The sequence below is a fragment of the Plectropomus leopardus genome, chromosome 22 (genome assembly GCF_026936395.1).
Source record: "Plectropomus leopardus strain MGB_pleo_1.0 chromosome 22, ASM2693639v1, whole genome shotgun sequence".
Classification (NCBI taxonomy): domain Eukaryota; kingdom Metazoa; phylum Chordata; class Actinopteri; order Perciformes; family Serranidae; genus Plectropomus; species Plectropomus leopardus.
Window position 1 is genome coordinate 23,924,055 of NC_142197.1, and position 23,464 is coordinate 23,947,518.

Sequence of the window (23,464 nt, forward strand, 5' to 3'; positions counted from 1 at the left end):
AAATCGCGTCTTTGCATTGACTTTGTATGTAATCTTGAGGCGCGATCATTTTTAATCGCGTTTGGTGGGTACGCACCGTTAAACAGTACATTTCACATGTCACACAGCTATGCCTATCGATATAGTCAGAACATCTACAAGGTTTCGCCCTTGCAATATCTTAACACAGACTTACTGGATACAGGGAAAGACTCTTAAGTCCTGATGAAATTACTGAATCATATTACACAGTACCATTACTCATGATTATTGATTTGTATTATTAGAAAATTATTTTCTATGGCATCACCATACCATACTATACTATGCGGTTTGTGGCCATTTTTTTGACATGCTAAATTATGACATTTTTGGCCTTTTATTTCGACATTGTATACTATGACGTGTCTGTGCAAGCTATAATATTTTGTTGTCAGCCATTTTTTTCAACATGTCAAAATTTTATGCTTTTCAACATACTATACTATGTTGTCATCAGCCATTTTTTCAACATGCTATATTATGATGATTTTGGCCTTTTTTTGGACATACTGACCAATGACGTGTCTCTAAAAGCAATAATATGTGTTTGTTAGTCATTTTTTCAACAGGTCAAAATTTGCCAATTTTCATTCACATTATTATATAGTTACTGAAGACTACACCTGTCACAATATCAGTTCATTGAGAAAAAATGCGCATTTGTCAAGAACATATTGAAAAAAGTAAAGCTTTCTTCTAAGAAAAGCAACACAGAGTTGTACTTATTACATCAGATGCTTGAAATGTATTTTCTTTTTCGTGGTCATATTCAGTCGGTGCCGGTGACCCAATACGCAGCCTTTTGTGGTGTTGAGTTCCCTTCCTTCTCTCCTGAAGAATAGCACATAGTTTAGATAACTCCTGGCTTCTAAAGAATGGTGGCCTCACAATCCACGCAGCTTTCCATCAGCTGTGCCATCGTCCTCATCTGATATCATGTCTATTGTGATTCCTCTCCAAGCATCCAATTCTTCTTTGGCCAAGACAGCTCTCCTCGCTTCCAGCAACTGAAAACACAAGTAGTACAATGAGTACAGCTCTGTAATGTTAACACAATACAGATATTATGGCTGATACACATTTTGATCCCAAACTGTAATGTTTCCTTTTCAGACATTTTTTCGACATGTAGAATTAGATGTTTTTTTGACACGCTATAATAAATCGTTTTCAGTCATGTTTTTGACATGCTAAATTGTGAAGTTTTGGCCTTTTTTTCAACATTCTATACTATGACATGTCTCTACAAGCTATGTGTCTTTTTCAGCCATTTTTTAAAAAAATGCTATATTATGATGTTTTGGGCCTTTTTTTTGACATACTATAATATGACGGGTTGTACAAGCTATAATATTTCGTTGTCAGACATTTTTTCAACATGTCAAAATTTGATGTTTTTCAACATACTACACTGGTTTTCAGCCATTTTTTCGACATGGTATAAAATGACGTTTTTGGCCTTTTTTTCAACATGCTATACTATGATGTGTCTCTTCAAGCTATAATGTGTCTTTCATAGTATAGTGTGTGGTCCAAAATGGTACAAAAACATCATAGTATAGCATGTTGTCAAAAATTACCCAAAATGCCATTGTATAGAATGTCGTTAAAAATGATCCAAAATGGCACAAAAATGACATAGTATAATATGCTTCTAAAACTGCATAAAAATGTCATAGTATAGTATGTGGTCCAAAATAAATAAAAAGAAAGAAGCATATTATACTATGATTCTTTTGTCCAGTTTTGGATGACATAGTATACTGTGACATTTTTGTGTCATTTTGGACAACAAACTATACTATGTGTTTTATTGCCATTTTGGATGACATACTATGCTATGACATTTTTCTTTAAATTCTGGGTGACATATTATACTGTGTGGTTTTTTTCTTTGCCATTTTGGACAATATACTATACTATGACATTTTTGTGCAGTTTTGGATGACATAGTATAGTATATACTTTTTGTGCCATTTTGGACGGCATTCTATGCTATAACGTATTTGTGTCATTTTGGACGACATATTGTACTATGTGTTTGTTTGGGTTTTTTTGCCATTTTGCACAACATACTATACCACGACGTTTTTGTGCAGTTTTGGATGACATAGTATACTATGTCTTTTTTGTGCCATTTTGGACAACATTCAAGACTACGATATTTCTTTGCCATTTTGGGACCACATATTATGCTATGTCTTTTTGTTCAGTTTTGGACAGCATACAATACTATGACTTTTTAAAAAAAAATTTGGACGACATATTACACTATATCATCTTTGTGTCATTTTGGACGACATACTACACTATGTGTTGGGTTTTTTTGCACTTTTGGACGACATACTATACTATGACGTTTTTGTGCCATTTTGGACAACATACTATACTTTGATTTTGTTTTTATATTTTGGATGACAATGTTTTTGTGCCATTTTGGAAGACATATTATACTAATAAGGACAACATATTATGCTATATAATTTTTCTGCCATTTTGGATGACATATACTATGTTTTTTTTTTTTTTTTTTTGCCATTTTGGACGACAAACTATACTTTGACATTTTTGTGCCGTTTTTGACCATATACTATACTATGAATTTTTAAAATATATTTTTGAGGACATACATACATACCAGATATTATGCTGTCTTTTTGTGCAGTTTTGGACATCATACTATACTATTTTCATAGTATACTTATTTACTTATACTTATTTCATACTATACTTTTTTTTTTTTTTTTTTAAATTTGGACGACATATTATACTATGACTTTTTGTGCCATTTTGGATAACATACTATACTATGATTTTTTTAAAAAATATTTTATAGGACATACTATACTATGAAGTCTTTGTGCAGTTTTGGACAACATACTACTCTATGGACTTTTTGTGCCATTTTGGAAGACATAGTATACTATGAAGTTTCTGTGTAGATTTGGACAGCATACAATACTATGAAGTTTTTGTGCAATTTTTTGACAACATACAGTGCTATGAAGTTTTTGTGCAATTTTGGATGACATACTTTACTATAACTTTTTTGTGCAGTTTTGGAAAACAAACTTTCTCTCATAATAACACTTAAAAATTATAGTTAAGTAAGTTATTAAAATTTCATAGTACAGTATGCTATAATAAAGTAATAGTATAGTTTGTCTATAGAGCCATAGTTGACTTTTATATGACCTACTATACTATGGCATATTTGTACAAGTTCACAAAACACAAGAACATATGTGTTTAACATTGCCATTTCTTTTTTTTTTTTTCAACATGTTACCATATACTGCTTGACAGGTGGCTGTCAGTCATTATAGTCAGTGTAAAACCACTGGACACGTGTGGCTCGCTGATCATGATCTCTACTTCTTTTGTTCTTGTTCTCAGCAGCAGTGTGTCGACCCCCTTTTGAAGTACTGGCCTTCGGTTCACCCACCATGAGTGCCTCCTGTCAGGCTTCCTCAGTCGCCTCTGGGTCTCCCATCTCTGTGGAACACAAATACGTGACCCCATACCACTGTTGACCCAGAAGAGTAGACTCGGCTCACACTTTTATCTTCTTAGCTTTGGAGAAGCAGATGCAGTGACACTTTAACCACATGAACACTGCTTTTACCAGAACTGCACAATCTATTTATCCACATATTCATTCATTCATTCTTTCATTCATTCAGTTTTTGAGTATTCAAAACCAAATTAATCAAATGTTCTTTTTGTGCTGCCCATAGTGGTTACTGTGTGTCAGCATAAACATTTCTGTGTATCACAAACAGTATGCTACCATATCAGTATGTTAACTCTTGTGTGCATCTCATAAAGCATGTGCAAGCTTTTTTATGCTACAAACATTTCAGCTTCAATTTAACCCTTTAACACCTGGACTGTCCACATTTTTCTTGTGCTGCATTTAGATGTCTGAAACCTGAGAAAATTGGTCTGATTTCTTTCAAAAGAGGAGAAACATAATGAGCAATTTGGCAAAAAAAATCCGCTAACCGCAAAGATAAATCAATCAGTAAATAAATAATAAATAAATCCTAAAATTATTAATAAAAAAAGAAAAAGTTGGCATGGAAATGAAAAAGGAAAAATGTCCACAAAATATATTTACAATTCTCTTAATTATATATTTCAAATTATGTTACTGAAAAAGAAGAAGAAAATATATATACATATTTTTTGGCACTTTCATTTTTTCCTGTTTTCAGGTGACTTTCGTAATGTCTAATGTCTAATTTTTGGGCAATTTCTTACTAAGATGCTCGCCGCCCTCCAGTGTTTTCGAAAGAAAGCAGGCTAATTTGCTCAGAATTGACTTTATTTTCTGTTTTTTTGTCTTTTACATGCATTATTCCTTCACATAAAATCTGCCTCGTCATTCAAACCCTGTAGGATAAGCACAAACTAAAGCAATGCATTCCAAAAACTTGTTGTGTGTGACTGCAGTATATCAAAAGCTGCAAAAAGCCGACAGTACCTCAGCGTTCACGCCTTGGTTGTGTAGTAAGCAGACAGTGTTTGGATGGAACTTCAGACAGAGTGATCACAGTCAGGCTCCTCTGTGCTCTTTCACACTGACTCTCTTTATCAGTCCACGAATGCTGATTCACTCGCAGCACTCACTCAACTGCCGAAAGCCGAAGCCAACAGGTCCCGACTGGATATGAGCCGGAGTCTGGGTAGAAAAAAAGAATGCATATCATGTGAAAACGACAAGCAATTGCATCATGGAACTTTATTTGACCTCAGACTCATAGATATCTTAACCCCCAGGCATTTTCTTTTTGCAGAAATGGAGTTTTCAACTTCAGATCTGGCATAAAGCTGACGATGAGTGGACATAATGAAGGATTTACTCACTTCGTGACTTTCTCACACTGTGCAGTAACAAAGTATGAAGAGTCCTGCAAGTTTAGCTGCATCAAGGTCTACCCAGCTAGCAGGGAGTGTTCCCACAACATTGGCTAACATTCAAAGAATGTTTTAAGCATGTTTAATAAATAATGTCCCCATAAGGTTAAATGCCAACTAAGACGTAACGTTATAACTGCAACATTCTGAGGCTGTTTTGATGATTTTGAGAGGTGACAGATCATACAATGTTCTTTCATAAAACGTTCCCACAATGTTACATGACAACAAAGGAAGAACATTTTCAAAGCAACATGTAGAACATGTTATTGAGGCCTGAGATTGCAGACAATTTTTTTTTTAAACTTCCTGGGAACAAAATGAAAACTTGTGCCCAAAAACATTACTGAAACATTGCGTTGGTTGCATTGTACCATTCTCAGAATGTTTTTAGAACCAAAAGTTGGCAGAGCAACACTTTGTCTTCTCTATATTATGTCGCAAAACACCATACTATAGCATGTGGAAAAAATAGTCGAAAAATTAATCGTTCCAAAAAAAAAAAAAAAGTCACAGTATAGCATTTAAGAACATTGTTATATAGAATGTGGAAGAAATGGTCCAAAAAATCTTTTTTTTTTCTATTAAAATGCCATTGTTCTAAATGTCAAAAAAGTCAAAAGTTAAAATGTCGATAAAGGTCATACTATAGTTTACCGCAAAATTCCATACTATAGCATGTAGAAAAATGGTTGAATAATTCATTGTTCCAAATTATAATATAGAATGTGAAGGAAATGGTCCAAAAGTCAACAATTCAAATGTTGTAATAAAAATAGTCCAAAAAGTCATTGTTCCACATGCTGATAAAACTTATAGTGCGGCATTTGGATTAAGTTTATGGTGTAGAATTTCAACAGAACGGTCCAAAGAGTCAACATTTAAAACGTTAAAAAATGGCTAACTATAGTAGGGTTAGATAAGGAGTCAGGGTCGGGGTTTGGGTTAGGAATTCATCGTTCTAAATGTCAAAAAAAGTTACAATATAGCATTTTTAAGATGGTTTTGGTATAGAATTTCAAAAGAGCAGTCAACATTTAAAATGTTGAAAAATGTCATATTATATTATGTCACAAAATGCCATACTATGGCATGTGGAAAAAATGGCTGAAAAATTTATCGTTCTAAATGTCAAAAAAGTCATAGTATAGCATTTTGAAGAACACCTGCCATGCCAAAGACTTGCAGGTTTAATCTTTAACCACTAGAGGGCGCATATGTATCAGGTACAGAACTCATTGCAGTTGCTGTGGGGTCGACACTTCTTCACTGGGGAGGTTATGCTGTTTTTTTAATTCCCTAACTTTAACCCGATAGGACTGCAAAATGTATTTTATCTGACTTTTTCTTAAGTAAGTACTAAGTGTAATTTCTTCCATTAAGGCAGGGGTGTCGAACACATGGACACAGTGGGCCAAAATTAAGAAGTTGGACAAAGTCAGGGGGCAGACTCAATATTTATTGAAAGATTGACTACAATTAAGTTTGTTTCCATATGAAAAAGTTTATCATTATATATCTGGAGAGAAGGGAAAACATGCTCAAGTTTTGCTTAAACACTGAATCTGGAACAAGCAAAGCTCATTCATATTATAAACACAAGAGAAATCAAATTAAAAATAAAAGACACATCAGTGGCATTCGTTTATTATTTTCGTTTAAATACAATAAAATAGAATAAAAAAAATTCTTATGTCCCTCTCTCTATCTGTTTCGAGTTCATTTTCAATGGAAACCTTTTTTCACAGGCCAACAACAAAACAACCAAAAAAGTAATACTAATTTTCATTAATGAAAATCCAACCAGGTCTGTTGATACTCTGCCTGCCACCTGTTTCGAAAGCTCCTATTGTCAAAGTCCACCTTTTGTTTGGCCATTTTTTGGGAGGGATAGCTTAAATTTGCCAAAGGTGACTGACAGCATGAGGTTGCTGATGAATGTCAACAGAGGAGGAAGGGACGCCTGCAGGTCTTGAACCATGGATGTATTATAGTCTTGAACGACGCGCCAATGCACTTGCAGTGCATTCAGGGATTTGTACTATTAGTGGTGCATGCGCTATACACAGGTGGGCCAGCTCTAATAGACATTTGATATTATCTTGTGGGCCAAATATTATTACACCTTGAGTGGCTTTGAGTTTGACATCTCAAGTGTATTGCATATATCCATCCATCCATTTTCTTCCGCTTATCCGGGGTCGGGTCGCGGGGGCAGCAGCCTAAGCAGGGAAACCCAGACTTCCCTCTCCCCGGCCACTTCATCCAGCTCTTCCTGGGACCCAGGCGTTCCCAGGCCAGCTGAGAGACGTAGTCTCTCCAGCGTGTCCTGGGTCTTCCCCGGGGCCTCCTACCGGTGGGACGTGCCCTGAACACCTCACCAGGGAGGCGTCCTGGAGGCATCCTAATTAGATGCCCGAGCCACCTCATCTGGCTCTTCTCAATGCGGAGGAGCAGCGGCTCTACTCCGAGCTCCTCCCGGATGACCGAGCTTCTCACCCTATCCCTAAGGGAGAGCCCAGCCACCCTACGGAGGAAACTCATTTCGGCCGCTTGTACCCGCGATCTAGTTCTTTCGGTCACTACCCAAAGCTCGTGACCATAGGTGAGGGTAGGAACGAAGATCGACTGGTAAATCGACTATATACTAAGTCCAAAAGCACAAAACCCAAAAACGCAAAAAGCCAAAAGACCAAAGTCCTTCGACTTCACTGCGGTTATAACTCCTGTGAAAAAAGGGGTGTGGTGCTTGACCGTTAAGGCGGGAAAAATACACTCCTCCCTTCTATCACTTCTACTGTTTTAACTGTCTAGATCTAAAGTGTTGATAAAGTTCACTACAGGCCTTTAAATCTTCAATATTTGAAACCATGACGCTCTCCTCTGCTAATCGAAACCAAACACTGAGAAAACAAATAATTATTTGGCAGATCATTAACTAAATCAAACAGTATTAACCACGTTTAACAAATGTAATGAATATGTGTGAAAATAAGTAAGTGTAACACCACAGTGTCAAAACACTGATATAATTAAAGGTTGTTGTATTTTGATGCTGGTGCTTGTGTACCTTTACTCAAATAGAATCTTTAACAAAGTATGAAAGTACTTAATATGACCAAACGTCTATCAACAAAACCTATAATTAGAAAAACAATACAGCAGCTGCACACAACAGTGTAAAGGACGGATAATTAAGATAAGATAGAGGAGATGGATATCAAAAGAGTCTTTCCATTCAGTGTGTAGCACGCTGCTGGCAGGGGGTTACGAAAGGTCACACCCCTCCACACACACACACACACACACACACACACACACACACACACACACGCACACGCACGCACACACACACACACACACACACACACAGGCACAGCACAGGCACAGGCACAGCTTGTGTTTGTGAGTTTGGGTTTAAAAATCGGCAGGTGAGCAAAGTTCCAGTTCTGTAGGTATGAAATCTCCACACAACATTTCAAAGTACGTTTTGCTTTGAATATGAACATCAGTTAACGTGGTCCTCTCTTACAGTCCGGAGATGTGCGGGTATGTCACGTGTTGGTTGTGCAACAAAGACATAAACTGTCGGTTTCTATGATGTAGAGATCTCCTGATGTCTCCTTGAGTCTTTGCAGGAGCTCAGTTGACAGCTCCTTGCCCCAAATGATTCATAAGTTAACTCAAACTATCGGTCGGGCAATAAAATCTGTCGTAATTTAGTTCTGCTCACAAGAGTCGTAAGTTCAACAAGGCAGTTAGGTCCATTAGCTGACCCCGAGGGTCATCTACGGAATCTCCAAAAAAAGTCTCAGTTTTGTGTAGGCATTTGCGTATCTTCTTATCAAGAGTTGTCTTGATCATCCACTACACTACTAAAAGTACAAAGAGTAACCCATGTTTTCACAGTGTGGCATGCAACCCGTTGGCTGCTTGCTGACTTGTTTAGTATGACGTGATAGGTCAACCTGAAGAAGGTCTAATAGTAACTTATAGTAAACATTTTCAGAAAAGACTAATTTATACTAAAATACTAAAAAAACAATCTATGCATTATGCAAAGGTTTTACTGGCTCGGCCCACTTGAGATCACACTGCATGTGTCCAGTGAACCAACATGAATTCAACACCTCTGCTTTGCTTCCTGGCAGTGACATACGTCCAAATATTTTAGATTTTCCATCAGTGGCTCCTGTGCTCAGCGAGTGGCAGAAATTGAGTAATTTCCCTCATGCTGTGAAGTCAGGTCTCAAAATCACAGCAGTAACAAAGAACAGCAGCCTCGGCACACTCAAAGCTATTCATAAAATGCCACAGCAATTTCAAAAATGTCAAAGCAATCCCTCAAACACTGAATACAGGTGCGGCGTGTTGTGATGAATGTCTGAGGACTCCCTTCTTCGGCTGAATGTGTGGATGCTGGCGTTCTTTGCTCTTACCTTACCTATTGTAAAAACCCATATGGGATTAAAATCACACACAGGTATTACAGAGAGGAGGAAATGGTGATGGTGTTCTCTCTGGGGATGGGATGTAGGAGGAACAGTTTGGCTTTGGTAATGAACTGTGTGCATGTTGCTGCTGGCTGTGCTGTCCATGAGGGAAGGCCTGCAGACGGTGATTGATTGCCTCCATCGACCCGCTCCAGACAATCTCCATTATGGTTCTACGTGAGGAGACTGCGCTCGGCCCTCTGGGAGACAGCACCCAGCATCACGCCACCGTTGCCCTACCTACCCCCTGTCACGGCCATCTGTAAACACTCGTCAAGTGTGGAGCGGGGGCGCCCGCTGGTGCTAAACCCTCAGCTGCTGTTCATCCTCCAGTTCTCTGCTCTCCTTCGCTGCTTCTTTCTCCCTCTGGAGGAAACTTCTCTTCTTCTGAAGCTGTTACGTTCCATTTCTCTTAAAATGTTTTGTTTCCCTGCCTCCTCCTTTCTTCATCGCCACAGTCTTCCAGACTAAGAAGCACACTGCTTCACTGACATTAAATAAAATGGATGTGTGTTCTCATAATTATTGATTCCGCCTCAAAAAGGAACACTGGCCACTTTTAGACGAGAACAATCCCACTAAAAACGTAAAATTCTTTCCTTTACTTTAAAAAAAACATCTGCATCCATATCATAACACTGTGAAGATGATCGTGTACATGGATCTGCAAAAAAAAAAAAAAAATGCTGCCATATGCATGTCAGGCCAGTAGTTGGTGGTGTAACAGCTCGGTAGTCCGCCATTGTTGTTATTGTTGTCCTGCTCATGCACGGCTGTTCGTCTAAATCATGATGCATACGCACTGAGCGCGGCCTTGACGTCACTGTTCTCACAGGGTTGGCATATCGCCAGTTTACATGGCGAATGCAAGGAAGGTTGCCGTGTAATTACAATTCAGTCTTTGATATGGAAATGGTTTGACAAAAGATCCACCCCGTCTAAAAGCCTAATATAGTCACCATGGTTGGGTTTAGGCAACAAAGCCACACACGGTTAGGTTTAGACAAAGAGGCACATGGTAAGGTGTAGAAAACCCCACTCATCCATACGGGAGGTGAAAGTCCGGACTCGCCCACAAAGTTATTTGTGTGACCCATCCACCTCCCCACCCTTCTGTCCTTTAAGCCCATGTTTGTGTCACATTACAGAAATGCCACACTGTGGTCCAGCCTGGTCTCACTCCGAACTCATCAAGTAGCGCTGCTCTGTCACCGCTTTCTGCCTACGGGCATGATGCCAAAATCCACCTTTTACATCCAACTGGAGCCTAATTCTGACCATTGTGAAAGTCTGGGCTGTTGTGCAAATATAAGGACCATGCAGCTTCTTTCCACTATGTGCATTTCTTGACATCACGGTAACAGCATCCCGCAGCGTAAACAGCTGATGCAGAAGGATACCTAAAACGTCATGGGTTGAAAGAGTGGCACCATGTGACGAGTTCGGAGTGATAACTTGTGAGATCACGAGGACATTTGAGGTAAGTCCTATTCGTTGACCTCAAGACCTTAAGAAATATTTTGAAACATCTGGAAGAAGTTAGTGGTTGTACATTTTGTAGATTATTTTGCTTTTTCCCACAAAAGAAAGATAGACTGTCATGCTTACATTTTCTTTTCTTTTTTTTCCCATCATTTCTAACATAAATAATAAGATGGCACTTACAGAGTTAATGCTTGGGATGTGGGATGATGATGACATCATTGAAAAGAAGTCTGAAAGGTCAGGAAACACAAGAAGTTGGGTCATCAGACAGGTTTTAAATGAACTCTCAACTTAACACTTTGCATCATTTCATCCAGAATAGCCCTTTTCTAAATATGACCTTGACAAAGCTTTTTTCATTTTAGGATTTTGGTGTCAGTGAGGACTTGTTCTGGTTCTTTGGCCATCTTTGAGGCTGTATTTATCGCGGCGCTTTTGTATCATAATGCATCAGATTGTATACGGCACTAAACAGACTACCCACGAGATTTTGTTGACCACAAAATGTTACAAGAAGTTATGCTTGTGTGAAGTTAAAATCTGATGCCCTGTACTGGCTTTTGCTCTCTTAAGCAAGAAGCTGCTGCAGCATTTTCCTCACAGACATCATGGTGTGCTTTTGTGGAAGAACACATTTGGAACGTGCATTTGCTGCATATTTTTTAATCTTGTGCCACCAATGCATCAAAACTATGGAGGTTAATTGCTAAAAAAAAGAATACAGAGGACTAGAATATGACCGCTAGGTGTCAGTGTGGAACCACGATTCACCATGAGAGCATAAAGAGAACATAAAGACTGACTGCCATTTTCTCACTCCAGACTGAAATAACATTAATTGCGGCATATAAAGCCAAATATCAATCAAACTGTTTGGCTTATACGAGAAACACTTTTATGCCGGCGTATATAAATGACTGACTGGAGACAGTAAAGCTTACGGTGTGTTTGAAGAAAGCAGGAAATCAATCACTGAGTGCGTCACTCCTTTATAAAGTTGGTAAAATGATCAATCAGAATTCAGTGTTTTGTCTTGAACGAACTGCTAGATGTGTGAATAAATGAGTCCTGCTGCTGATCAGCTGCTACCTTAAAGCCACGGTATCTTGTTTGGTGCTCCACAGCTCTGTGTGTGTGTGTGTGTGTGCGTGTGTCCTTGCTGCAGAGTCATCCTTCAGACCACACAGCCTGAGGCTCAAGTGAGCTCGTCGGCGGAGGGCCCTGCAGCCACCACAGAGACCATCACATTAAACATGTCAGGTCCCTTAAGGCTTTTTCTCTTTCCTCATGATTTAAGTTTTGAAATATTACCTCATTTTAGAGCTGAACTTCTTATAAGACGGGGAAAAAGGGATGATAACTGAGCTAAAACTTCATCCTCACACACATCTTATCTTGACATCTTTCTGACTTGACAGTTTGACCTCCCAGACTTTTTAGCCATGGCATGGCTCGTGGCCACTCTTTCTGTCCACCACTTCAGTCCAGACTGAAATATCTCAACAATTATTGGCTGAATTGGCACAAAATGTGTTCCTAAGGATGATTGGTTATAACTGTTGACCTGCAGACTTTTTATCAAGCAGCATCATCTGGTCAAATTTTCAAAGGGACAGATTACCCCCAAATCAAAACTACATTTTTTTTTCTCTTAGCTGTTGTGCTATTTATCAATCTAGACTGATTTGGTTTAACTTTCCGAGTGTTGGAGATATTGGCCGAAGAGAGTCTGCCTTCTCAACAATATAATGAAACTGGATGCCACTTATCTTGTGGTGCTCCAAAAAAATGTACATTTGAAAAACTCAAGAGCTCAAGGTAATTCATAGACCTTGTTGTGAGTAGTTTAATTTAGGAACTATTTTCTTTTTCTAACAAACTACACCCTCTAACCGTATTACAGTGCAGAAGAAAGCTTGCATCTACTGCTAGCACCACTGTGCCTGCTAATGTTACAGCTCATGAGTAGATGCAAACTTCTTCTGCACATTGATATAGTTTGCGGGTGTAATTCAGAGGAAAGGAATTCGTTCCTAACAGAAACTGAGTACAACAACGTCTGTGGATTATCCTGAGTAACTGGGTCATGATTTCTGGAGAGAGACATTGCTGTTGAGTTGGGACTGGAAATGGAGAATGACGGTGCTTTTCACCATAAAAATTCACCAGTTACAGTTTCAAAACAAAACCGGACATTTTCCATCAGGAATATGATCTGGAATAGGGGAAAAATTAAAATCATTAGCAACAATGATTACATGTTTCTCTGACATTAGCTTGTAGCCACATCTAGCAATGAACGCGCAGCCAGGAAATGGCTACAACGGAGGATAGTAGCACTTTCTAACATGAAAAAAATGACAACTAAAAGCTTCTAAACACAATGGGACATGTCGCAGCAAGAATATGACGCAAAATCATGAAATTAACATCAGCAAACAAATTAGGTTTCCCTGATGTTAGCATGTAACTACATGTAGCAGTGTACATGCATCCAGGACATTATTGTAATGGCAAATAGCGGCACTTTCTACCATGAAATATTTTTTACTAATTACATATTTTAAACACATCCAGACATGTTCCAGCAGGAACATGACCTCAACTGTTGAGAATTTAACAACATCAACAACCAGATTACAGGTTTCCAATGTTTCCAGGTTAGCATGTAGCTACATGTAGCAGCGTAGACTACTTAACGTAAAGAAATAAAGATATTTGTCATGAGCTGTACTCAAGTAGCCAAGTAGAAAACAATGCCCAAAACAGATTCAGAACAATCTGAAGCCTACAGTTTTTTGTTAACAGGGATTACTTTTAGATACATTTACCTCATTATTTGAAAGTGCAGCCATGTTTGTTATTAACATTTGACATTTTCATATTATTTATAATTCAATAAAAATTGGAAAAACATCATAGGTGCCTGTGATGCCTTTAACTGTAATTTTTACAGTACCCTTGACAGGGTGCGGTTTTCCTCTGGCTAACACAAAGGTTTTCCGATGAAGCTCCAGTTAACATGTCAATGTGCACTGTTAGACCAAACAGCTGTATGTGTATTTACACCCTTAAAAATCTCCCCTTGTGCTATCAAAGGCCACAGTACATCACTGTGATGCTAACTTCATCCAGTCCTCCAAATTCATTATCCAAAAGTCAGCCGAAATTCATGCATTAAATTTTAAATTGAATTAATGAGCGGCTCCTCTAAAACTTTTAATAGCCTATCCGATAAGAGAAATGGTGTCGTGAGACCTTCATTAAAGGGGAGTTAAGGGATGGCTCTACAGGGGACAGTCAGACTCCAGGGAGCTGATAAACTGGGTGCTCCGCTCTCCCTGCTCTCTTTTCATTTCGTCAGGTCAGCCCACTGTCCATTCAGACTCACATATCTCAACAGCAGCTCTATAGGCTGGAGATAATGCTGGAATAAATTTGGCATCAGAGATGGTAAATAAAAACTCCATCCAAAAGTAGTACAAAAGTTCATTTGTAGTGATCATCACAGAATCAGTTTAAAGATACCCTTAAAGTCCCTTTCCTCATAACTGAAACTGCTTTGATACCATTACATTTATTCTTTTGGCAGATGTTTTTTTTTCCAAAAACAATACACAAACAAATTTTGATTTCTGTGTAATGAGTGTTGTAATATGCTATAAATATTGCACAATACAAAATAGCGAGGATAAGCATGATGGAGCTGAAAACACTGATCATTAAATCAACTGAATCTGATCAATGAAGCCTCTCGGGCGCTCTATGTGTTGATTTACATATACAATGCTGGAGGACATAATTAAATAACATAAATTAAAAATGGAATATCAGAGGTCTCAACTACAGCTAAATATAGCATATTTATTCATATGGATATTGAAGCGCATATTTATTATCCACCCAATCTTCACATCGGCATTACATGTTTCTGCAAACAGATGTTAGATTTGAACAGGTCATATGTAATGAATAAGCTGAAATACTACACTTTATGTTTCAGTTTTAAGTTCCAACAATGTGGTTAACATGTGGTGAGTTTAACCCCTTTAAAAACTAGAATTAACATAAACTTCAATTTTCTTTTAGTTTTTAAATCTTTGAACCCTGAGCATATTGGTTGGATATCTTTTGAAAACATTGGGATAAAGGCAAGCAACTTGATTAGAAATGCTTCCCGAAATTGCTAGAAATTTGTAGATTTAGAAAATGATTTTAAAAATCTATGGGGAAAAAAGGCTGTAAAACTACACTTAAAATGATCAAAGTTGCATATATTTATGTATTTAAAATTATATTAAAGAATTTTTCAAATTTTTGGGCATTATTTTTTGAGGTAATTTCCTTGATAGTTTTTTTTCTTTTTTTCACTATTTTATTGGTGATTTTCTTATACTTAGTAATTTTCTTGCTACATTTAGGGTGACATCTTCTTATGAGATGCTCGTTGCCATCTTCTTGCTCACTGCCTTCTTACGACTTTTTTTTTTTTTTTCTAACAAAATCAAGTCAATTTGTTCATGTTTCCAAGGGTTAAACATAAAAAACACTTGGCCAGTTTAGGAAACGAACATGTTTTTGCTTAACATACCTGGTGTTGTCTACCCAACATCACCAGAAATGTCACTAGCACAGCTGCTGGTATCAAACAGCGGTCTGGAGCTCGGCAGTGGTCCTTCCTAGGTCTCACACCATCCATGGTCCTCTCCTCCTCCTGATAAGAAACTCAGCTCATTTACATGTTATCTGAACAACATTACTTTAGAAATATGGTATATATATAACATATAAATGAAATGTATCTATGGCTAGCTGAAATGTATAATATTGGTGACAGGTTTGGTATTATTGTACAGTATTCTCCATATTTGTTAATCTGTATGCTTACCTGTAATTTAAAACAAGGTTATACAGTTACAGCTAATCTGATCTGCTGTGCACTGACAAAAAGACTCGCAATATAACACAACTGGAATTCACATTCAGTGAAGTGCGAATTGTGCACCGTCTTCGTCGTCGTTCCAAACACGTCTCCAGTGGAAAGTTCTGAACAGCCGATATATCGTTCTGTAATGACGTGTGATTTACACCCCTCTCTCTCTCTGGTAGTTGCATGTAAGTTTGTTGTCCCTAATATGACACAGGCTACAAAAACACTGGATCCTACATTTCCCATGATGCAACACAGCAACATCTCTCCTTAGATGCCCTCAGCCTGACTGCACAAAGCTTCTCCAGAGACACAGAAACATTATATAACTGTTTTTATTGGCTCTTTGATGTCTAAACTGACTTTGTGAAAAAAGCGGAGTGCCCCTTTAACTCAGAGAGACGTTAAACTCCTGGGAATCCCTGGAAGTATAAATACACAAAGTGTACTATTCGACAGTGTTTGTGTGAAGTGTAACAGTGAGCACTCACACAGATCCCTCTCTACTTTGGGTTCACAAGGCTAAATTTATATTCATGAAATTATGAAACAAAGTAACAGCCGAGTGTTTGACTCTTTGCTTTTATTCAGGTAGCAGCATCAGTCAGCACTGTCCTACTTACACACTGCAGCTCCTCCCAGCCCTGCGAAGCTACTCACACACACACATTCACAACAGAGTCAAACTTCACACACAACTGCATACTGAACACACGCGCACACACACACACACACACACACACACACACACACACCTGCATGACTGCACCAGGCCCTTCTGTCTGCAGCTTTCCTGTACAGAGAGAGAGAGAAGGAGAAAGAGAGGCCTCCAGTTTGTTGACATGAAAGCTTTTTATCCAATAACTTCTCATCAGCGTTGGCTTAAAGTTAAGAAGTTACTTCTTGACCTTGGAAATAATATTTGACAAAACAATCCTTAACAGCTGTCCTCTTATTTGATTTTTCCATTGTATCGTATTTTGTTGATTATATTTTGCAGGTATGAAAGTGGCAGGAGACTGAATGGGATTGAAGTCTGATTTTTGAGACGCGCACTGGGATGATTTTGAAAAGGTGTAAATACGTCTGTCTCCCTTTGTTGTTTTGTTCTCGTCTCCAGTGTAACTATGTACGCGAGCAATCTGTGGACTCTACAGCCACCTGGGATGATGGTGGCTCATGCTACGCTAAAATGAATCATCTTTTCTCCCAGCACATTAAAGAGAAAGGAAGAAGAAAAGGCTCCAGTGATTTCTACACATATGATCAAAGAAACGGCAGAGTGAGCTGTTGCGCACTTTTAGAAATAAAGGTGCTAACTAGAACCATACTCTACTGGTGGAGCAGGCACCTGAACTTAAAGACACAGTAACACCCAATGGTGGAGGAAGAAGTTTCAGGACTAAAAACAGCTGGCGGCCAGCAGGTAGTGAGACTGGGGAATGACAGCATGTCTTTTAGGGCAGAACCCAAATATTCGGCTATATCAGTATTCGTTTTTTTTAATTTAAACATTCTGATATTCTTTTTCAATTTTTGCAGAGAATGAATGCCATTTTGGTGATTGTGATACTGCTGCTGCACCTGTCACACACACTGTAGGCTGGTTTCCTTTAACTCTCAAATAAAAAATACACCTAATAAAAACATATCAGTTCCAAAAAAAACCTCCTGTTTATCATTTTTACGCTTGCATGAGCTGGCATTTCGGGCAATTTGAAAAAGTCATATTTCACAAAACGTATCGACATTTTGAAAATATTATTTTCACAAAGTTGTCAAGCAGTCAGAGGCACACCAAACTCTCTCTCACCTCACACTGCAGCTCAGTGGCACATAGTGTCTCTCTCTCTCTCACCTAACACTAAAGCTCTGTGGTGCACAGTCTCTCTCTCTCACCTAACACTGAAGGTCTGTGGCGCACGGTGTCTCTCTATCACCTGAAATGCTGAAAAGGTCAGGGGTTGGGATCCTATTGCTCCGTCACCTCCCTCTTCCTTGAAGCACACGGTCTCTCTCTCACTCACTTGATGGTGAAGCCAATCCCCCCCAATGAACTTACTAACTAGATTACTAGCAAGGGGAGGAATACTTACACTGTAAAACCGTACATCTCATACGTATGAAGGTATGACACAGACTGGCAGTCACTAGGCTTGGGTGGTGTGTACTGTGTCCTGTCTTGACTCTCTCTAGATAACTGGGTGGAGATTCGTCTGTCACAGGTGCTATAGCAGTTATAATATCCCTAACAAAGCCACATCAGATCACCACACTCAACCTGATGGTGTGTGACAACACAAACAGGAGAACACACACTGCTGCAGTGTTATTGGACACCGCTCTAAGTCATTAAACTAGAGGCCAGAGTGGAAAGGAACAGAGAGAGGGAGAGAGGAAGAAAGAGCGTTTCTCCTGACTGCACGTGGTTGATTTGCTCTTTCTTGTCCTCCAGACCCTCCTGACGGTGCTCCACCCATCAGGACTGTAAACACACAGATAAATAATACTGATTGTTAGAAAGAAAAGAATACGGTGGGCTCGGTGATTGGTGCTGTGCTCGGTGTGGCGGGGCGGTCGGCTTCGCAAAGTGACAGGACTTCCAAGCAGGTGTTTGTGCAGACGGCACCAAATTAAAACGCACAAAATAAAAGCTGCTGTCAGATTCTGCAAAAAAACACTGGAAACACTCCGCGGCAGCGCGCTCAGGCTGATGTGGAGATACCCTGAATATCAACCGCATGGACGACCTCCAGCCATCTCTGCACTTAACTCCCCTTGTCATACGAGGAGGAGGATTTATTCTGATCTGCATCAGCTATGAAACAAATTAAGCAGCAGCAGATGGTCGGCCGGCTCGCTGGCTGGCTGCTCGCCGCGGTATCTGAGTGTGTGTCACTCGTCACAATGAGATTTCCAAAATCTGTGTGGACATGTTTACCGCTTTGTCTTATCTCGCCGCCTGGTGACGATTTGCATTTGAGTCGGGATGTGCTGTCAGTCAGGCTGCCGCTGCTCTTTGTCGGCACTTGGAAGGCGTGCAAACAGAATGTAAGCCCACGACGCTTCACATCTCCTTAAGCTTTGTCGCTAAGCACGGTCCTGGAGGAACACACTTTTCATCTACCTGCACGTACACACGCACACACACTCGCACGCACACGTACATAATGTTACACCCAGCCCACAACTCTGTCACTGCTCTTACAAATATGGCAAGGCATTGAATGTGTGCCTTTCTTGCCGGCTGTCAGTCAGATTTCAGGGCCGGAGCTCAGGGGCCCACACAGTTTGGGGCCGAGCAGTCAATCACAGCTTTTACAGAAGTGATCTCCTGGATTATCTTCTTCCATCCACAGCAGAGGACAAAGAATGGACATAAAGACCCCACACCAAGGGCCAAACGTTCAAACAAAATCCGAGGGACTCAAGTCTCAAAAGTATCCTGGTTCCGGTTCCCGTCCCCTCCTTCCACGGCCCGTGGGAGAGTGTCAGTAGTTCATGGCCGGAGACGTGAGGGACCGCAGTGGTGGCTAGCTGTTGTTCTCAGCTGTCATGTATTTGAGGGCGGCAAAGCCGTAGCGCCGCGACATGTTCTGCTGGAACTCCTCCTTCAGGGTCTTGAGGCAGACCCGGTACTGCTTGTTGGAGCGGAACTTGGTGATGTCGAAGCTGGGAGCGTGAGGCATGTGGATCATGTAGGCGTTGGGCAGCACCACAAACTCATACTCCTGCAGAGAAAGAGACGGAAGGCAAGAACTGTCAGTCTGGATGTCTGAGAACCACAACCAACTCGCGCCTTTTCCAACCCCTCATATACTGCAGAGTTGCATGAGTTGTTTTTTTTTTTAATCATTCATGTAGAGTCATCTCTCTGAAATACGTTGGCATAGAGCATGTTGGATATTCCAAGAAGAGGAGGTGAAATTCAACTCAAAATTCATTGTCAAGATGTCTGATAAAGTAGTCATGAGACGTCCTGACATTGAATTTTGGCCATCTGATGTCACAAACTAAACTCTACCAAATATCATCTATCGACACTGGTGGCCACTGATATTTATTTAACCTTTACAAACATTTATTTGGTAGTTCAAGTGGGGTTTTTTTTTGGATTGACACCATAATGTAAAGCGTAGAGACGACATATACTGATACACTGAGCAAACGGTTTAAACACGTAGATAGAAATTAGAGTCTGATAGGTGGAGTGAGTTACCTGTGCGTCCAGTTCCATGATGTGCGCCACCTTGTTCCAGCCGAAGCCCACAAAGCGGCGGTCATACTCAGGACTGTCCCTCCTCACCATGACGTACGGCTCAAAGTCGGCTTCCCACTGCACCCTGTAGGGCGTGGTGGCTGTCCGCCATTTGGCAAAGTTAGTGGGTGCATGGCCTTTAGTCCACACATGGTACCTGGAAACAGAGGAAAAGGTTATATCAGACCAACACTGGAGCAAGTTTGAACTGCGCTATAATCCTACATCCAATTTTTCTTAGAAGAGGTGCGATTTATAGTTTCCAAAATATTGGGTGGCACTTTGATTACAAACCTCTCTCTGTCTGTATCATAGGAGGTCTTTAAAGTCTAGACCTTATTTATAGAGAGTTTGTTTACCTCACACTGCAGACCAAATCATTTCTGATGGGAAAAAGTTGTCTTTTTTCTGTCTTCTTTCTCCACCAACCACCAAGATAAAAGAGGCATTTACTGAGTGCAGATTCAGGGCGGGCGAAGCAAAGTGAGTGTGACTGAAGGAAGCGTGACCGCCTGTAAGGGCTGCACACATGAGAGAAAAGAACACCCCCCTTCACCAACCATACACTCAAATCTAAGCGGCATGTTGTTGCTGCTACTGCAATGATGACGGCAATAAAAAAGCATAACTACGCTGTAGCTGGTTTTAATTCAGACATATAGTTAGAGCAAAGGCTGATGGAGCAGAAAACAGAGCCCCCCCCCCGTTTTGTCAGCCTCACATATAAGCCAGGAGAGTTTGCAGTCGCCAGCTTTCATGTGACAAATGCAGTCTTGTCCCCCCCTTGAGGACATTGACACCAAAGTCTACACTGCACGCCTTCCACCAGACCCCCCAAAAAAAAGACAGAACGAAGACAGGTGTGGCGTTTCTACATATCAGAGATAATACTGTCCAGTTGTTCAGTTGTTCAGAGGTATAAACCCTTAGGGACTGTTTTCATTCTTCATTTTCTGATAATTTTTGTCTGTGTTCATGCATCTTGCATACCTTTTTTAAAAGATTGTGTATTTTTGTTTAATCTTGGAATTTCCAGCTCAGCTCCTAAAATAAGTCTGAAATATATTGTGGAAACTAAATTGTACATTCATACTGTTAAGTGCAAAAAGAAACCCACTCAAACTACAAATTTTGATCCCATAGCCTTCAAAGCATAAAAACATGCATTGTATTATTTCTGGGTGTCATTCTGGGCTTTTGCCTGGGAATTTGTCATTTAATAATAAGAATAATAATCAAAAGAAATCTACTTTGCATGTAGTAAATTAAAAATATATTTTTTTTGTTTTTTGTTCATCTAAAAACATAGGAGCATCATGACAAAAGCCTGGCATATCAAGGGTTAATTTAAAAAAAAGAAATATTTGATATTTATGATTAGGAATAATGTCAGTTTAAAAAATTAAGTCAATGAAAGTAGAACATCATATTAATGCATAATATATTTTATAGCCTGATTTTGAAAAGCGCATTTTGTGGGCAAAGCAGTACAAGCGTGTGTAATATTACAGAAGGCCTAAAAGAACGCTATTGTTTTAAATCCCAATTTTCACAGGTTTAAATTAAAGATCTAAGACTTTTATGTACTCAAGCGATTTACTTCCTTCAAATTTTGGTCATGAATTTGTTCAAATCCCTGTTAACGAGCACTTCTCATTTTCAAAGATAATAGATCCACCTGATAGGTGGGACCTGATAGGTGTGACATAAGCTACTGATTAAACAGCATAATTAATACAAAGATGTTCATTGGGATGGTCACAATAAAAGGCCACTCTAAATATTTGCAGTTTCGTCATCGTCTTATTGAGATGTTGCATTCAGTTAGAATCAGACCTTTGACCACGAAATCTAATCACATCATCCTTAAGTCAAAGTGGATGTTTGTGCCAAATTTGAGAAATGTTCTCCAGGTCATATTGAGATCTCTCCTCCACAAGAATAAGACAGATGTGCAGTAACGGTGACCTTGACCTTTGACAAACAAAATCAAATCAGTTCATTGTTAAGTCCAAGTGGACATTTGTGCCAAATTTAAGTAAAGTCCCTCAAGGCAATTTTGAAATATTGCACTCACGAGAATATGATGGATTAGATCACAGTGACCTTGACCTTTGACCACCAAAAGCTATTCAGCTCATTCTTGAATTCAAGTGTATATTTGTGGCAAATTTGAAGAAAGCCCTTGAAGACCTTCCTGAGATATCGCATTCACAAGAATAAGACTGATGTGAGGTGACAGTGACCTTGACCTTTGCCGATCAAAATTGGATCACTTCATTCTTTAGTCCATTTGGACGTTTGTGCCAAATTTGAGAATATTTGCTCAAGACCGTCTTGAAATATCTCCTTCACAAGAATAAGGCAGATGTGTAGTAACAGTCACCCTGACCTTTGACAAACAAAATCAAATCAGTTCATTGTTGAGTCCAACTGGAAGTTTGTGCCACATGTGGGGAAATTCTCTCAGGGCATTCCGGAGATATCACCATCACAAAAATGGGATGTGCATACCACGTACATATGAACAAACTGATAATCTGAAAACACAAGGCCTCTGCTCATGGCTGTCTTAGGCACTGACCTCATTTCAGATTTTAGTGGCCTGAGGGCAGAGGCTCTCTTACTGCAGACCTGCTGACTATGCTTATATGCTAGTTTGAGATCAAAAGACAAAGACAACTGGTTATCCACATACAGTATCTAGAGGAGGAAACACTGTTTTTTAACTCTTGTGATCATTTCTTTCAGCTTTTACGGGTACGATATCTCTGTTTTACACTCTTTAGGTGGTTTTAATAATCCTCCAGCAGGCTCTAGGTGCTACCAGGTTTTACTGCATGGTTAATTTATATGTTAATGTGTCCCGCCCATACCTACACAGCCCACACACAGCTCAGCAACCATTTTCACAGACTGTAGACCTCATATACATGCATTTTGACATGTTTTTTGTTCTTATTGGTTGTGTAGTTCATATTTTTTGTGAGACTTTTACTGAGCTGCTGTCTCTTGATGCTTGCCAGAGCGATTTGTGTCTCGGGGAAATACCGAACATCACTGTCACTCAAGTTCTTTTTCATAATAAAGTTTTCAGTAGAACCCCAACAACTGAAGTGTACATCCTAATATAACCGTCCATCATTTTGATTGCTTATTATCTTTCCTCACTTTTATAAGATTTTTGTGTTTTATCTATTGCTAGCTCAGCAAAAGCGAGTCTCAGGCAGTGTGCTCCTGAGGATTGAATGAAGATGTCAGTTAATGAATGAAAAATAGATGAATCAATATAACAGCTTCTACTATGGCGAGCGACATGAAAAAAAGCTGCTGCAGTGCTCCTGCATAAAAGGCTGG

The 23,464-nt window shown here is 39.4% G+C and overlaps 1 protein-coding gene across 1 annotated transcript in view; it reads right to left on the reverse strand.

Moving 5' to 3' along the window:
* Positions 1-16,415: 16,415 nt before the first annotated feature.
* large1 (LARGE xylosyl- and glucuronyltransferase 1) overlaps positions 16,416-23,464 on the reverse strand; it is a 121,632-nt gene continuing 114,583 nt past the window's right edge. Inside the window, exons 14-15 of the mRNA XM_042511597.2 lie at positions 20,069-20,264; positions 16,416-19,580 (exon numbers count right to left, since the gene is read on the reverse strand). Coding sequence (XP_042367531.1) covers positions 19,383-19,580; positions 20,069-20,264 — 394 coding nt within the window. The 3' untranslated portion in view covers positions 16,416-19,382. The remainder of the gene's footprint in view (positions 19,581-20,068; positions 20,265-23,464) is intronic.